This window comes from Urocitellus parryii, chromosome 13 (genome assembly GCF_045843805.1).
Source record: "Urocitellus parryii isolate mUroPar1 chromosome 13, mUroPar1.hap1, whole genome shotgun sequence".
Lineage (NCBI taxonomy): Eukaryota > Metazoa > Chordata > Mammalia > Rodentia > Sciuridae > Urocitellus > Urocitellus parryii.
The window spans coordinates 14,372,450-14,391,139 of NC_135543.1; the positions used below are offsets into that span (position 1 = coordinate 14,372,450).

The 18,690-nt window shown below is 37.0% G+C and overlaps 1 protein-coding gene across 1 annotated transcript in view; it reads right to left on the reverse strand.

The window, feature by feature from the left end:
* Window positions 1-903: 903 nt before the first annotated feature.
* Window positions 904-18,690, reverse strand: part of Cdh20 (cadherin 20) — a 57,523-nt gene continuing 39,736 nt past the window's right edge. Inside the window, exons 7-11 of the mRNA XM_026404645.2 lie at window positions 14,529-14,665; window positions 12,311-12,432; window positions 10,926-11,043; window positions 5,706-5,957; window positions 904-1,409 (exon numbers count right to left, since the gene is read on the reverse strand). Of these exons, the coding sequence (XP_026260430.1) occupies window positions 904-1,409; window positions 5,706-5,957; window positions 10,926-11,043; window positions 12,311-12,432; window positions 14,529-14,665 (1,135 nt within the window). The remainder of the gene's footprint in view (window positions 1,410-5,705; window positions 5,958-10,925; window positions 11,044-12,310; window positions 12,433-14,528; window positions 14,666-18,690) is intronic.

Below are 18,690 nucleotides of genomic sequence, written 5' to 3' on the forward strand. Positions count from 1 at the left end.
CTCACACAGATTAGGAAAGCCCTCTAACCCATGCTTTTATCAGATACTTCTTTTTATTTGGCTTTCATTTGTAGCATCTAATCTCCACATTTGGCACATGGAAGAGACATCTACAGTGCAAAAGAGGCAGATTTTCTGGTTTCATTCTGAACACTTTTGCAGGGGCATAAAGAGCTGAGAGGAGAACAGAAGCACTCTAACTCAACGGTACTGGATTAGCTATGCCAACAACTCTTGGTTCAGCTATTAAACTTGAGCACAAAGTCCATGTCTCTTCCTTCTCCCACCCTCCCACCCATCCCCCATGCAAGGCTGATTCAGTCTTAACCTTGTCTCAAAAGGGTTAAAAGAAATTCCATCCATTTCAGAACAAGTAGGTTAACTTCCCTGAAGAACAAATTTTCAGGGTTCTTGTGTGTGGGTTGGTTTCTGCGGTTTGATCATACAGCAAAACTCCTAAGTGGAAAATAAAAATGAATTCGACGTTTTTATTACCTGCGTTCACTTACCATCTCTGTATTTAAGACAAGTACCTTTGTTGTGGTGGCAAAGTGACAAAGGCTTTGGTGAATGGCAAAAAAAACAAAAAAACAAAAAAAACAAAAAAAACAAACAGGCTTGTCTAACACCTTGGACTCCAAGCCTTTGAATATAGTGTCAAAAAAAATTAAAGAGAAAAGAAAAAAGATAATTGGAGATCCTGCCCTCCTCTTCCTGGGTTTCCTTTTGATTATTTAAATTAATCTGACCAAGTAAAGCTGATCCAGAGAGAGCTCTGTTCACCCCGCTCACCCCATCCTCACTCTCCAGCACAGAATAGAGCCTGTGATCGGCTGCACCTCGTCCGCGAAGTAGCCTCCGAGAACGTCTGGATTTGGACGTGCACCTGCCTCCTGGCTTCCGTTACCACAGGGGCGCGGGCCCCTCCGACGCCCCGTAGAGCTCCGCCAGCTTCCGGAAGCGGGGCCCCCAGTCGGTGAGGAAGTCGAAGCTCTGCTCTGAGTCTGAGGTGGCCGACTGCAGGGAGCTCAGAGACCCCGCCACGGAGCCATCGCCCTCGAACATGTATGTCTGCAGGGAGTCAAAGGGTGGGGCCCACAGGTCCATGTCGGCCTCGTAGAGTTTGGCCAGCACGTAGCTGTGGACGGTGCTGTTGACGGCGCACGTCTGAGGCACGTAGCGGGAGAGGCTCTCGATCTCGGGCAGCATGTCCTGCCGCATCTTGGGGGCGGCTCCCGCCTGCGCCTCCCGCGGGTTCCACATGGCCGCGATGTCAAAGGCCTCGGTGTCCTCCTCGCCGCCGCCCTCGTCGTCGTAGCGGACGATGTTTTCATGGATGTTCTCCTCGTCGTCGATGATGTACGGCTGCTTCCGGTGCCGCCTCATGGACAGGATGAGCAGCACCAGAACTGCCGGGACAGAGGAACAGGGCGTTTACGGTCAGAGCCTCCGCGAGTGCTGTCCCTAGAAGTACCCGCCCTTCGTCCCAGGTTCAGGAAGAACTCGGAATGGTGAGCTCAGAGACTGCGCTTGGGTACGCTAGTCCTCAGAGAGTTAATGGCTACCTACCTCCTCCTCGCTCCTTCTGCCATTTAGATTGAGAACGTGTGGGCAAAAGTTGCCCTGTGTTTCTTAAATTGGTTCAGTTAAAAAGTGAGATGTGAAGTCTCCACATCAGCTTGCTGCTTTGATACTGCGCGTGCGTGTGTGTGTGTGTGTGTGTGTGTGTGTGCGCATGCACCCACCCAATCTAGTGTGAAATCCCACTTAAAAAGCACAAAGCACTATGTCCTGCCGTGAAATAAGCTAAGCATCCTTCATGTATCTGCCCATATAACAGTGAATATACATTTATTTTATAATGTGAAGGTATTATGTGGGTGAAATTCTGCTTTCTTATATTAGCATCTTTACAGGATTCTAACTCTAAATATAATCATATATTAATTAATATGCATCTAGACACATGAACTGAATCTGAACTAAAGTCGTTGTCTTTTTATACCCCCTCCAAAAAAAGTAAGAGCATAAATGAATAAAGCGTGTGGTGCATTCCTCAGGAAAGCCTTTCATTAGAGAGGTAGTTGTGGCTTTCTGGATCTAGTCATTTTCATGGAAGGGAGGGAATGAGCAGTGACATGTTATATAATTCATCATGTTATCAAAGAAACACCACACTGTTAGATGTGCCCTTGCAGGTTTGGATAAAATTTCATCCCAACAAATGCACCATTTTTTTAAAATTTTATTTTTAAGGGTGTGTTTGCTGGGATTTAGAAGAGAGATAGAGATAATCTCATTGAGCTGTTTATCTTTGTGACTGAAAATGTTTTTCCAGGAAGTGTGTTGAGGTTCTAGCTGTAGAACTGCTATTGATTTTTTTTTTCTTCGTGTGCTTTGTTACAGCTGGTGAACAGTGACAGTTTGACAGCACTGCAAAATAAGACCCCAGTTTATCCAAGGAAAAAAATAGTGGCGTATACTCATATTCAGTAAGAGATTACAGACCATATAACAAAGTTCACAACAATGACTTTTAAAGTATTTGAATGTAGAATGAGCTTTTCATATAAATAGCAGTTAATTGTAAATAACTTTTTTTGTGATTAACTTGGTTGATGAAATGCACACACAGAAAATAATTACATACTTGTATGTATTTTTCCTGTGTGTAAAAACTTGAGGTATAGACTAGAACTATAGGATTTCAGGGAAAGAAACTAAAAGAACTTTAAAGAAGTGGGACTTCGAACTGAGCATCCAATACTGGAATGTAATTTGAATTGAAGGCAGATGGAAAAATGGGAGTCTAAGCGAACATGCTTTATTTGTGGGATTCAGTAAACAGTTACTAAAACCTAAATCTTTGTTTAGGCTCTATGTTAAGCAATGGAAAATAAGATTGGTTATGATATAGTTCCTGTTCTGATGAATTTGCAGGCTAAGAAGAGTATAAACATTGATGATAATATAAATCAGGCAGTAATAAGGGTTATAAGCTCACAGGTGTTACCACTAGATTCCAGAGACATGGTCAGTGAATTCTGGGGCAACAGGAAAGTGATTCACACAAGTAACCCTGGAGTGTCAGTGGTGATATTTTGGAAAATGCTAGGATGCAAAATGAGAAAAATTTTTGAGTAGCCAGGCATTGTGGCATGCAACTGTAGTCCCAGCTACTCTGGAGGCTGAGGTAGAAGAATTGTTTGAGGTTAGCCTGGGCAACATAGTAAGGCTCTATCTCTTAAAAGAAAAAAAATAAGATAAATGAAAGTCTTTGAGTATCTTCTGGAGGAAATTCTGATGGTGATGGAGAATTAGGCAGTGTATGGAACTGGTCCATCTTAATTTATTATTATTATTATTGCCATCTATCTTATTTTTTTAGGTAATCTGATTTAATATTAAGTATCATATTACACCCTGAAAATCATATTTTGGGAAAAATGGTCCTTAGCTGAAAGGCTCCCCTGATTCCCTGACAGAAGAGAATCAGTTTTAGGTCTGTTTATTCTTGTTAGGCAAGCATTTTACCACTGAGCTGCATCCCTGACCCTTAATTTTTTCTCTTTTAAATTTTGAGACAAGGTTTCACTGTTGCATAGGCTGACCTCATACTTGTGATCCTTCTGCCTAACCCTCCAGATTTAGCTGGGATTACAGAGGTGTGCCACCATGCCTAGTGGGATATTTACTCTTTATGTACAACAGGCATAGTGAATAGACTTATGAAATTTTCTAAGAACTGGATACATATTTCAGACATTAAAAAATCCCTGCAAAATCAAAACTGTCAAAATTAATGTGTTTGTTTAATTGTCCACAAAATGTAGTATTTTATTGACAAATCAACTGCAATTCAAATTTTACATGGTTTTATGAATTATATTTAATGTGAGATGTGTACTCTAGAAATAAGAATGCATAAAACCATGTGGATTTTGTGATACCTTTGCTTAACTTAGCTCCTAAAAACTGTTTACTTATTCTGTACAGTTCAAAAGACAAGAAATAATGGGTTTGAGAGGGACGAAATAAATTATCCCTTGCACACCACTTCTAACTTGAGAGCTTCTCTGAGCTACTCTTTAAATCAGTCTTTCTGTAATGATGTTTTTTTTTTGGCAGGTCAGAGTAAACTTAGGGAACGTTTTCCAAAGATAGAAGTAAGGGCATCCACTCTTGAAATGTCACCTAGGAGCAAGTTTTTTCAACAGCTTCTTACAGGTGGTCCTGTTCTGTACTCAAGGACTCCCGATGCCACCTTATGGACACACAAGGAATTTCAGGCAGGTTTTACTTGCCAGTATACATGGACCAGAAAATAAGTCTCTCTGATCCAGGGATCCAAGGACTTAGGAAGGTTATTCATTTATACTACTTCTTCCTTCATGTAAGACTGAACTATGTCAACAAAATTAAGCCACATGTTGTATTTTAAAATGTCTTGAGAGGGCTGCTTTACGGGCCTGCCTAGAAAATCAGTCAAATAGACATTTTTTTATAGTGGGGAATTTTCTTCTTTGCTCTGACTCAGTCTCTTGGTGTGTAGATAAACAAGAGATGGAGGGTGTGTGTAAATATATGCAAGTCTCTTTTAATTGAAATCCCTAGAGCTTTATTTTCTTCCCTCATAGAAAGCTGGGATTTCTTTTATATTAAATAATATTTTTGTATATTAAGTTTACTTTTCCCCAGGAAAAATGTATTTGCTTTGGCATAATTCAATAAGAAGAGGTGGAATATATGTACGGATATTTTCTTGGCTTCAATAGATGATTTAGGTATTTGTCTTTGAATGTGGAATTCAAAAACAATGACACAGATGGCATTATGTATAAGGGAATTAAGAGGCAGTCTTGCAGTATGACTTGAGAGAAAAAAGTAAGTAACCCCTACCACAATAGTGCTATCCCTCTAGCCTGTCATCTCCTCTTTTTATTTCATCATCAGAGGCAAACTGGCCCTGTTTAGTCACTGATTTTTATATGATGGCCACATTGCCTAGCAGGGACAATAATGTCACAAGGAGCTTATTCCCCAGAAATCCATGTGGTTTATTTGATCACTTCCTTCAGACCTCTGTTCAAAGTTCTCTTTTTCTGTGAGGGCTTCACTGACCACTCTACTTGAGATGGTATCTAGGCATTATCCCATCTTCCCAGATACACAACTTGTTCCTTTTCTCTGTAACACTTAGCCATCTCCAGAATCTGAAAAAGAGCACTCAGAAGGGCAGTGCTGCTGAGATGAGGTGCCCATTTTATGTCCTCCTGCATTTCAGTTTGAGCTCTGCCTCTGACACTTGGCTTAGGGCCTGTCACTTACCTCTATGTGATTTAGCTACAACTAATCTGAAATGATGGAGTTATAAATGATTATTGTATCTTCTTTTAAATTTTAATTTTGGCTCTATGGTATAAAAATGAACTTGATTTGAAATAAACTCTGAAGACTGGGACATGTCTGTCTTAATTCTAGAACCTAGCATGGTGTTCCAACCTATTGTATATGCTTGATGAATATATATACACTTCAGGAACTGTCTCAATTTTGTACTTTTCCACAAACTTTACTTAACCACCTTTTCAGTAAGCATGGAGTAGAAGAGCAATTCTGAGTAGCTGTGTTGGGAGTAACTGACTAGTCTGAGCAAGCATTTGCAGGACCCACCATGATGGAAAAGAAAGGAACCACCTACTCACCTAAGAGGACAAAGATGCAGGCTAGGATGGCAATGAGGGCGCCCCGGCTCAAACTGACTGGGAGCATGTAGGCCTCGGGGCTGCAGGACATGACGTGGCCTTCATCATCACAGTTGCATACCTGGATGGTAAGTGTACCTGTGCTGCTCAGCACTGGCTGCCCACTGTCTGCTATCAGGATGGGAAGGTAAAAGACGCTTTGTTCCTGCTGCCGGAAGCCAGATCTTCTGGTTAGAATCCGGGCAGTGTTATCTGAAGAAGTAAGGAGTTCCAGGGTTGAATAAGAAAAAGAAAAAATGAGAGAAGAAAATGGAAGAAACAACAGGTGAATTAATTTATGGAATAGAGGAAAGCAAGTGGGCAGGGATGGGGATAGGAAGGAAAGAGGCTAGTTTATGTTCATTTGTAGCTACTGTAGGATGGCCTGGGTCAGTATTTGGATTTAGAAACCCAAGATTTTTGCTTGCCTTTAAGCAAAACCCTGAGGCCTAGGAGAGAAACACTTTTCTAAGAACCTGTCTCACCCTTTGTGACATGAAGTGCCTAGGGGAACTGTCAACCTTCAGATCTAGCAAAAATGTCCCTAGGAAAGCTTGATAGAAGTGAACAATCACTGGCAACTTGTCCCTGTTTGTTCCTACTTAGCAGCTCGCCAGGCCCCAGTGCTACTTTATGCCTCCAGGAAAATGCTGAGGAGCCCATGTGGCTGCAGTGGATTGCTTGTTTTTACCACTCTGGCAGGAATTCATGTCTTTTGCTATTTTCTTTTATGCCTCTGAATTGCAGTCCCTGACTTCCTGAAGAACCTGCTCATTTAGTAGAAGGTTATTTGAAATCCTCTAAACATCTGACACACTCTATTATTTCTCCTGGCGTAGCAGTCTAAGTTTAAACAGTTAACATGAACTGGTAAAATTTGTTCTTGATCAGTAATATTAGTTATTTTCCCTTCATGTTTTTAAAAATAATTTGTTGATAATAATAGTTACATCTTTATGGAGGTACAATGTGATATTTCAGTGGTTTATATATTATCTATGATCAACTCAGGATATTTAGGTTATCCATCTATCACTTCAAACATTTATTTCTTCTTTTTGATGAGAACATTCAAAATCCTCTCTCCTGGCTATTTTGAATTATACATATGGTTGTATAATCACCCTCTGTGTAATAGAACACCAGAATTTATCCCTACTGAAATTATTCCTCCTCTAGTCGAATTAGAGAGGTTTCTGTAAACCTGATGAGTACATGGGTTTATTTATATTTACATTTGCCTAATGTTAAGTTTTGAGATTTTTGATTGTTTTATATTCTTAGATTTCCTGGAGTGTCTTTGAATTCTAAAGCAGATATATTTTTGCAAAGCTCAGATCTTTTTAGCAGAGGAACAGTTTGAGAGACGTGGTAAGACATACAAACAGTGCTTCTCTCAAATCTAGTACCATCAACATGGAAGATTCCCTGGATGTGTTTCACATTTCCCATGGTGGGGCTTAAAATTTCACAAAAGCTTCTGAGAGCCTAACCAAAGTAAGCATTATTAGTGATCGTCAATACTTCTCCTTCCCTTCTTGGACTCAATGAAGGATTAAACTTTTTTAACCTCTTGAATTAGGACATATCTAAGTGATTTTCTTAGTATAATTGATGAAATATGAGTAAAATTTATTTGTGTTACTACTTGCAGGCAGAAGTTTGAAGGAACTGATGTGTAGTTCTCTTGCCTTGCTGTGATAACTGAAAGAATGTTGTGGGATGGAATCCAAGCACTTTGGGATACTGAGCTTCAAATGGTGAACAGTTGTCTTGGATAACTCAGATGTACAATGGGCTTTATTTGAGCAAGAAATAAACTTTGGTTGTGAAAAGCCACTGAAATTTTGGTTTGTCTGTTCCTGTAGCATAAATTAGCCTGTTCTGAATTATACACAATTCCTTAATTGCTTTTTCTTCCTCCTCCTTCCGTTTTTTTTTTTTTTAAAATGGTACACATGCTGGTGCTAGTTACATTCACTTTGTGTATAGTATCTTATTTCATCTTATCAAAAATTTGGTGAGATAGTGATAATTATATCCCTTTACAGTGAGAGAATGAAGGCTTAGACAATTTTATAATTTGTTCAGTCACTAACCTACTTAGTAGCAAACTGGGATTTGAACTCTGGACAGACTGACTTTAAAACATTTACTCTTCTGGGGCTGGGGATATAGCTCAGTTGGTAGAGTGCTTGCCTTGCATGCACCAAGCCCTGGGTTCAATCACTCACACACACACACACACACACACACACACACATACATATACAATTTATTCTCTTGGGTTATACAGTTACTTATTTAGTTTAGTAACATTGCCTGTCAAAAAATAACTTAGATAGTCATGATCTCTTCCTGCTTTGATATAGGCTGTCTTCTTTTTATTTTCTTCTCAGTGAATAAAGATAGTAATTAGTTACCAATATGAGGCTTATAATCATATGTTCACTTAACATACAACCCATTTACCTGCATTTCTGTTTTTAGACTTAATAGGTAAGTACGATTAATTGTGCTTTGTAGTTTTATTTTTTTTTTCAGAAAGCAGGTTTTCCTTGATTATTTTTATTTTTTGGTTTAATCCTAACTATGTCATAAGACTAGATTATAAAAAAAGACTGACTAGAAAGCTGGCTGTGTGGCCCTCGCCTATAATCCTAGCGACTCAAGAGGCTGAGACAGGACCATTGCAAGTTCAAAGCCAACCTCAGTAACTATGAGGTGCTAAAGCAACTCAGTCAGATCCTGTCACTAATAAAATAAAAAATTGGGCTGGAGATGTGGCTCAGTGGTTGAATGCCCCTGAGTTCAATCCCCAGTACCCTGCAAAATACCCTGCAAAAATACTGACTAGAACAGTATTCAGAAAAGTAGTATATTATGTCTGCTAACCATGTTTCTTGATCTAAGAGTTATTTAAGAAGAAAAAAAATCAGAGCTTCATATTGCTAAGTCCAGTACTGGAAGGAGTCTGGCATAAAGTAGCCATTTGAAATTGGAATTTTTTTTTATTGTTGTTGAATGTGATAATTGGGGCTTTTATAACCTGCTTGGAAAGAGTATTGTTTCTATAAATATAAATGTGTGTAGTGGGAAGATGGGCCACAACCTAGGATCTGACTTCTAGTCTTAGTCCTAATGCTTGCTCACTCTCTGATCTTAGGTCATTTGCTTACTTTCCCCAGCTATCATATAGAATGACGAGAGTCAGAGGGATTAGTAATTTCCTTAAAGCCTTATAAATTCATTGTAAATATCAAAGTAAAGTATGGGAAAATTCTTTTGAAACTGTAAAGTGCTTTGTATCCATAATCCTTCTCATAATATTTCAAGATTAGAGTATAAAAAAGGCATTTTTTTGTGATAATGTCCTGTTGTGTTCATAAAAGGACATGATGATTCAGGTATGGGAGTTGGGCACTTGACATTAGGTCAACCATATCAGATGTTGGTCAGTTTTTTAATAAGCCTCAATAAATGATACTGGTGGGATAAACTGTCATGTGGAGATTAGAAGTACATGCTTTCTGTTGAAGATGTACTGACTTCTATTTTGGGAAGCCTTCCAAGAGATGAGTCATATCTTTTTATTGTCGTTTTGTTCCACTGGACTATCTTTGTAAGAAATTGGTTTCATGAATTGGTGCCCAAAGTCATCTTTAATAAATTTGTAGCATTTTGCTGCTATAAATTTCTGTATTGATTTTGGCAAGTATGAGAGTGACACTTAGCGGGAAATTTGAAAAAACTGCGTAAAGTGTTATCTTTCTCACTTTAGGGTTTCTTTTGTAAAATGAACCCTGAGGAGACTGAAACTGCTTTTGTAGAAGGTACTTCCCTATGAAGTAGATAAATGAATAGTTCAAAAAGTTTAACCAAATAAAAATCTCAGGATATTTTAATTGTGATTTTTCTGTTGTTAGGATTCATATTATCCTTCCTCCCAGAATTATCATACTGATTTTATGATAATGTGTGGTTTGAAGAATAGTTTCCAGTTAGAACAAAATAAATTTGAGATTCTCAGGTTTTATAGAAGAATATCATATGGGGTTGAATTAATACTTTAAATCTCAAATAATTGATGGTTGAGACTAAGACAAAGCATGCCTATTCATGACTTTTTATTACCCCTTGTTTATGTTGTTACAAAGTCATAATATTTTTGAATTGGAATGAAAATACAGTTACTGCAGCCCAAGGGAATCATGACCTCCTGAAGGTCAGATCACTGTTTGGTAGTGAGTTAACAACATAAGGAGTTGATTTGACAGATTTAATATATTTTTGCAATTGCACTGATCTTTCTTTGGAACAAATCATCTCACTAGAGAACAAAAGTCCCCTTTTTTTCCCATCTTTACTCAAAAAAGTGTGTCTTTAATCTCCTTTGCTTTTCTGAATGCTTGTTGGAGAAGGGCCTAGAAGTACAATTCTAGCAGAGATTGCAGTGGGGAGCACTTTCTGCAATAGGACCCCCACCTGGGTATGTATTTTTAAATTATAAATTATAAATTTAGACTTTATAAATTATAAAGTTGTTTTGGTGGTCAAACTGCTTGTTTTCCTCTGTTTGCCCTTTACTACCTTATTTAGCTGTTGCCTCCCCTTTGTTCTGAGAGATCTTCACTGTTTCCCCCCTTTGATCATTGATTAGAACTGTTCCCTCAGGATTTTCCTCTTTATCTAGATCACTGTTTATTATTTTCTCAGGTTATTCCCATGTTTCAGTACATGTAAACATGGCTACTATCTATAGAAATAAAGGAAGGATTTTGTCTTTGTGTCTTGAACAGGGTTTGGCCCAGAACAAGCATCTTTATACATTTGCCAACTGAGTGATGAATGGAAGTTTTAGAGTCAGCAGAGGGCACTCTCTGTTTTTTGTTGTGAAGCTGAACTTAAAAAAAAAAAAAAAAAAAAGAAGAAGAAGAAGACTGTGAAGTAGCATTAATATCCTCCTTCCTGTTAAGGAGCAGGCAAAAACTTTGACACTGTTTGCATGGTACACTAACTGAAAGTATCCAGCCTAAGCTATCAAATGGGATGATGGGAATCAGAGGGATTAGTAACTTACAAGTTCATTATAAATATCAAAGCACAGTATGGGGAAATACTTTTGAAATTGTAAAGTGCTTTGTACACTTAATCCTTTTAGCCATTTATACCCCTTATTACCTTGGTTGTCCCTTACGGTGAAGTTGGGATTGTTAGCAGCCTCTGGAGCCAAGCTGTAGTAGAAATGCTGACCATTGTGTGGGTCATCTTGGTCCACAGCACTTACTGTCTGGATCAGCTGAAGGAGGGATATGAAATCAGGTGAGTTGGAGTCAAAGGAAAAAGCTTCAGGGTCCAGTGAAATCTCAAGCCTTGAAATTCAGTGATAGGTTGTTTTACCTAATGAGAAAGATATCATGATGCTCACCTGAGAAGTTTCCATGCCATCACATAATTCCAAAGTTAATTTTGGTTTAATGTTGGGCCTGAGTATGTTAATAGGCATAGGTAAATGTTACCTAAATACCTGAGACCTCAATATAGCTTATAGTCCTACACCATGGTCAGTCATTTTTAGACAGTATAAATATAAGACTTTGAGTAAAAGAACTGTTTAGTGCCACACGTTCCTGTTTATCCCCCTAATTTTCCTCTTTGTATCCTATCTTCTTAACATCGCAGGGTGAAAATTCAGGGTTAAATTGTTATCTTTTAGAAACTCTATTTAAGAGTGTTCACTACTACCTAGGAGGGAATTAAGCAGAAACATCATCACTGGTTATATTAAAAGAGAAAGCAGATGTGAATGTTGGGGTTACCTGACAGTCATATTTTGTTGGTAGGAGGTAGAGCTAGAAAAGATATCCCCAGAGTGGGAACAGACTAGAGTCAGAAGCTAGGGTTGGTGGTGGGGAGAACAAGAGGTGGGGTGGCTTCCTGTTGAGCTCTTTGGCAAGGTTTTGTCTGTTCCACAATGTTCTTCAAAGGAATGTTTCCATGAAGGCTCTGGAGACCATGATGAAAAAGCCACTGAAGAAAGCAGTGTAAAACAGAATTGCAACAATAGCAGGTGGGGTATGGGCAGTACAGAAAAGGTGGGCAGTACGAGATATAGACATTATTGATGGTTGAGACTAAGATAAGATATAGATAACTAAGATAAGATATAGAACACAAACTTTCCCTATTGCATATTTTAAAGGATTGAGCTATTCTTAGGAAAAGAGCAAGACTCTTACTTCTCTTGATCTGGATGGTCTCTCTCTTCTAGATTGAGAGCAGGTGTTTTATAGTTAGAATGATAATGGTTTTGTTTCAAGATGGGTAGACAACTTACACAGGCTATCTGTGAATAAAGCCTCTGTCAAAGCCCTGTTTAGATCATAAAAGGTAGTATAGTCTCCAGATAGTTGTCTTAATATGTAAACTGTTGAAAGCTGGTGTACAGAATTTGGGGACGGTTTTTTAAACTGTACTGGTGGAGTGGAAATGTCTTTGATGGCGAATTTAGTTATTTGAAGCAATGTTTCTATACATTGGGGTGCCTGGCTTATAGGCCATCTTACCTGCCCAGCTTTGGCATTCTCACAGACAAAAGCTTCATAGAATCTGGGGAACTCTGGAGCATTGTCATTCACATCTAAGACTTTGATTGTGACAGAAACACTTCCCACCTGGGAGGGATTGTCTAAAGAGAATGCAAGAAAAACTGAAGGTGAGAATTCTATAATGCAGAAAAGTAGCTCTTTGCTGAAAGTAGGTATTTATTGGGTCAGTTTTGTTTGCAAAGAAATGGATAAAATACATGGAAATGGGAATATAAGCATAGGATGTGTGTGTTGCCTGTCAAGAGTGTGTGGCCAGACATAAGAAGCTTGGACAGAAGGAAGTGTCTGCTGAAAGTATATTTAACATCAGGAGTATGAAGGGAAGGGCGAGACTTGAGGGAAGTGAGTGTCACAAAACAGACCTTAAAAAGAGGTTTTGAGTTTTCTGCTTGGTTCATAATTTGTGTTCTGGAATTAAAGATAGGTCAATTCTGTATTCTGGGCTTTAAAACAGCCCATTTCTCATTGGATAAATGCTGTGTGACACTGCTTGGCTTTATGCCTGTGGACTAATCAGTTCTTTGAATTATATTTTTAAAAGGTTTCCAGTTATTTAGTGGAATACAGATAACACCGTACATTTATTTCTGCTTAGGAACTAATGGGATATTTCCAGATTAAACCCACACCAAGTCCATGTCTTTGGCTGGGGCAGAAGCCATAGGCACTCATGGGGAAATGTGTCTTTTAGGTCTGTGTCTTTTGCTTGGCATTGCCACCACACAAAGACAATTTCACAGCCCCAGTGGTGCTGCTCCTATCTTTTTCTGATTTGTTCAGCACCTAAGGAGACAAAACGAAATTACAAGACAGAAATTTTTCTTAGTAAATAATTTTTACTAAATCCCAGAATGCATTGTTCTTCTGGTTCATTTTCTTACTTTCTTGAGAATATTGATGCTGGAAAATATCAACATAATTAGAATTTATGTTTTAATTATAATAGTGGTTCTTATTTGTAGAAGGAATAATAAAAATATCAGAAAAAGCATAAGAGGATGAATATAATCCATAATCTTACCACCTGAGATATCCTTTGTGTATATAATTTAAGGTGTGTGTCCAAAAAGATAGGGCTACACACATACACAAAGATATATATACTCAGAATGCAGTTAAGTGAAGTGAAAATATTGAATTCAGAATAATTTTAGGAGAAGACTGTCCTGTTATTGAATATACTTTGAAATCATGATAGTTAATGTCTACGTGATATTCTCATTTGACAGTAGGTTGTACTGTAATTTATTTGGCCAATCTCCATTTGTTAGGTAATTCCCACTTTCTCCATAGTTAAAAATAACTCTGCAGTGAACATTTTGTTATATCAGTGTTTGCTGATATTTATAATTTTAAAAAGATGATTACTAACAGTAGAATTCCTGAGAAAAAGAGTATGAATATTTTGAAGAATCTTAATATATACTGCCAAATTGGCCTTTTGAATAGCTGTGCCTAGTTCTATAGCTAATAAGTTAGGAACTATATTTCCCTGAATCTTTATCATCAGTATATATTATGAAAAAAGTTGAATGTAGTATATAACCTCATTTGTGTTCAGGTCTTTTTTTTTTTTTTTTTTTTTTTTTTTTTTAGTGGTCTTGGGGATTGAACTCAGGGCCTTGTGTGTGCTAAGTAAGAACTCTCTCACCGAGCTATATTCCCAGCCCCCATTTTAAGTTTATAACCTATATCTTAATATAGTTTTTATTAATTTGCCATTCCAATTATAAGTTTATTATGTTAATCTGCCTTTTTTATGAGATGCCTGATTCTTGCAGGCATGGACATGAGTAGGTGTCTATTTAACAAGAATGATATATTATTGATACTTGTTTTCGTTGAGTAATAATATTATTTATATTATGTACATTTGCAAACTTATTAAAGATTGAAAGCCTTTTAGATTTCTCTGTAACCATTCCTTTTACTCATAGCTACTTGGGATAAGAATGCTATCTTACTGCTTTTGCATGTTTTGTTTGCTTTTTTCTCTAGAACAAAGCTAAATATACAATAGATACTCAAGGTATTTGAGCTGAATACATTCATTTATTTGCATGAAATGTGATTTCAGTTCCTTTTTAAAGATTGAATTTTGTTACAAGTTCTAGAAACTTGCATTTTGTGCATACATTTTATCACTACATGGAGACCAGTTTATTATGATACTTACTCATTTCCATGGCAAGGACAGTAATATTATGCCAAGAAAATTCTTCCCGATCTAGCGGTCTTGCAGTCATTAGGGCACCTGTTGTAATGTCAACATAGAAAAATCTTCCAGGATCACTGCTTCTGTCAATGGAGTATCTGCAAAAACATGGATCAAGCACATTATTTGCATTTTGACAAAAATACAATAGCATGATAGAACTGAGTATATAACTATGTGAAACATGGCTCAGTCAGATCTGAGTTATGAATACTTGAAAGACATCATTTTATTATATTCAAAAATGAACAAATACCAAAACCCAAAACAAAACAAACAAAAAATTAAAGAACTGCTTCAGTTTTCTGATTAAAAAATGAAATTGCCAGAGGAGGTGAGGCATGCCTATAATCCTAGCAGCTTGGGAAGCTGAGACAGGAGAATTACGCGTTCAAAGCCAGCCTTAGCAACGGCAAGGTTCTAAGCAACTCAGTGAGACCCTGTCTCTAATAAAATTTAAAATAGGGCTGGGGATGTGGCTCTGTGGTTGAGTACCCCTGAGTTCAATCCCTGGTACCAAAATAAATAAATAAATAAATAAATAAACACAGTGCCAAGAATTTAGGGCAGTTTTAAACTTCTTAAAGATCAATTTATTCTACTTAAAACCTGATACTTCCCCAAGAATTATAATAAAAACCCCTACATATATTTGTTCAAAATCCAAGTGAATTCTCAAATGCTAATCTGAAACTGGAAAAAAGGAAAAGGTATAGATTAGTGGTTCTAGTTCTTGTAATTAGTATCACTTGTTGGGGAGGAAAGCTTTGTACCAGGTTCTTTGTAAACATGCCAAGACTCACCTTCTGATAGATACAGTAATGGTATTTACCATCTGAAGATTCTTACAGAACACTTTTATCAGGATGCACCAGGTCTGTCTATGTTATTTATTATAAATAAACCTGAAGTTAACACATTTATAGGATATACCTCGCTGGAAGATGTCATGTAAGCTGTGTAGTTTAGTAGGGTATAATAACCGATGTTCTATAATAAAATTGACTTTTTCTGTTCAGAAAATTAACCTCATCCATTGTTTCAATCTCTCCTGTTCAATCTGGACCAATTTGCATCTTTATGTGGGAAAAAGCAGCTATATACAGGCAGTTGTGCCTGACATTTTCAGACCTTTCCAAGGGAAGTGCTGTTGTCTGTATCCTTCAAGTCATTAGTAAACTTGGTACTGGGTAAGCTCTATAATTCCTGTTGAATCTGATTTGGCAATCTAATTCTTTCGTGTTCTCTCAGCTGTATTAGCTCACTTGGTCCTCATGTTGGGAGATTTGTCAAGTATGGAGCAAGGCTCAGGCATCAGTATGTTTAAAATCCTCCAGAAGGGATTTTGATAAACAATAATGATTCAGAACCATTATTGAGAACCTTATGTAGTCCTCAGTCTTTACCAAGGACTAGTAATTTTTATTTTATTTTAATGTACTTATCACCTCACATACTTATTATTTCTTTTTGGTAAGAACATTTATTCAACTCTTCCAGCAATTTTGAAATATATAACACCTTATTGTTAACCAGTCACTATGCTTACACAAATGATTATCAGAACTTATTCCTCCTAACTGAAACTTTGGACCCTTTCACCAACATCTTTCTTTTCTCTCTCCTCCACCCCAAATCCCACCCCACCACTGCCCTTCAGTCACCACCATTTTACTCTGACTTTTAAAGATTCTTCATAAAAGTAAGATCATGTAGTATTTGTCTTCCTTTGCCTGACTTATTTCACTTAGCATATGTTCTCAAGATTCATTTATGTTGTTTTCAGTTGACAATTTCCTTCTTTTTTAAGGCTGAATAGTATTCCATTCTATATATATTCCACATTTTCAAAAGTTTTTCTGTTGATGGACACTTACATTGTTTTCCATATCTTGGCTATTGTGAATGATATTGCAGTGAATGGAAATGCAGACCTTTTAATATACTGATTTTGATTCCCTTGGTTTTATATTCAGAAGTGGAATTGCTAGATCTTATGGTAGTTCTATTTCTAGTATATCAAATAATTTTTATACTCTTTTCCAAAAATGGCATTCTAATTTACATTGCATCAACAGAGTAGGGCTCCCTTTTCTCTACATCTTTGCCAGCAATTATCTTTCATGTTTTTGAAAATAACCATTCTAACAGGTGTGAGATTACAGCCCATTGTGGCTTTAAGTTGTATTTTCCTAATGATTAGTAATGTTGAGTATATTTTGTATATTTGTAGGATATCTATATGTCTTTTTTTGGTTATTTGTCCTGATATCAAAATATATTAAAAAGCTAATTAAAATAGCATGATAGTGGTATAAAACCAGACACATTACAGTGGAATAGACTAGAGAATCCATAAATAAACCCATATCTCTGTGGTCAATCGATTGATTTTTGATAGAGATACCAAGAATACATATGTGGAAAGTATAGCCTCCTCAGTAAATGGTACTGAGAAAACTATCTTATCTGACTTCTTACACAAGGATCAACTCAAATGAATTATCGACTTAAATATATAATATCTGAAACTGTAAAACCACTAGAAGAAAACTATACAGCATTGGTCTGGGCAATGTCCCCCCCCCCCCCCGTACTGGAATTTAAAGCAGTGGGAGTCTACCTCAGTGTTACATTCCCAGCCCCTTTTATTTTATTTTGAAAAAGAGTCTTGCTAAATTGTCCAAGCTGGTGATCCTCTTCCTCTCCTCCCTTAGCCTCCTGAGTTGCTGGGATTATAGGCATGTGCTACTGTGCCCTATTGGGCAATGGTTTTTTGAATATGACTCTAAAATCACAGAGGCAATAAGATCAAAAATAGACAAATGAGATTATATCAAACTAAAAAGTTTTTTTGTTTATACCTTTGTTTTATTTATTTATTTTTATGTGGTGCTGAGGATTGAACATATGCTAGGCAAGTGCTCTACCACTGAGCTATAATCCCAGCCCCTAAAGAGATTCTGCACAGCAAAGGAAACAATCAACAGATATAAGAGAAAACTCATAAAGACTGGGAAAGGGACTCTATTCTAAAAAGGTGAGTAATTGTAATAACTGTAATTTATTGAATACCAGGCACTTTACCATGTTCTTAATACATAGCTTCTTTTAAAAGTTTGGCAGTGTCTCTGGGACATTATTTTACCAATCATCAGTTAAGGAAACTGAGGCTTAGAGAAATTAAGGCACTTTCATACATTACACAGGTAATTTGCAGAACTAAGATTTGGAACCATATATATAGAGTTATAACTATTGTGTTCTTATAACATGTTTAAATAGTGTCCAGGGGATACATTGTGTTCAAAATTCTCATCAGTGACATGGGAGGAATAGATGAATTCTAGATAGGAAAGAGGGATGGGAGGGGAAGAGAAGGGGCATGGGATTAGCAAGGATGGTGGAATGTGAAGGACATCATAATACAAAGTACATGTATGAATACTTGAATTGGGTGTCAACATACTTTATATACAAACAGAGACACAAAAATTGTGGTATATATGCGTACTAAGAATTGTAATGCTAAAAAAAAAAAAAAAGCGTTACCTTAGATTAGGTAGAGGGAAGTGAAAGGAGGGGAAGGCAGGGGAAATGGGGATAAGAAAGATAGTAGAATGAAACTTATTACTTTATGCATATATGTGACTGTATGACCAATATGATTCTACAATATGTATACTCAGAAAAATGAGAAATTATACTCCATCTATGTATGATATATCAAAGTATATAAGTGCATTCTACTGTCATGTATAACTAATTAAAACAAATAAAAATTAAAAATAAAGTTGCTCAGTGACTGTAGTCTGTATCTTAAATTTGTTGAGATAGAGCAAAATTATAGTTTTGTTGGGAATAAGTATCTTTAGTGCATTGTTTTTAAACTGCAAGTTAGTAGATTATAAAGTCAGTATTGTGGGTCATGAGTTACATTGAAGCAAAATGAATTAGAATGTGTGTGTGTGTGTGTGTGTGCGTGCATGCACGTGCTTGCGTGTATATACGTGCCAGTCTATCATATGCTGTAAATGTAATCTGACGTAAAACTTTTGTTTCATATATATATATATATATATATATATATATATATATATATATAGGTATACAGTCTGTGAAT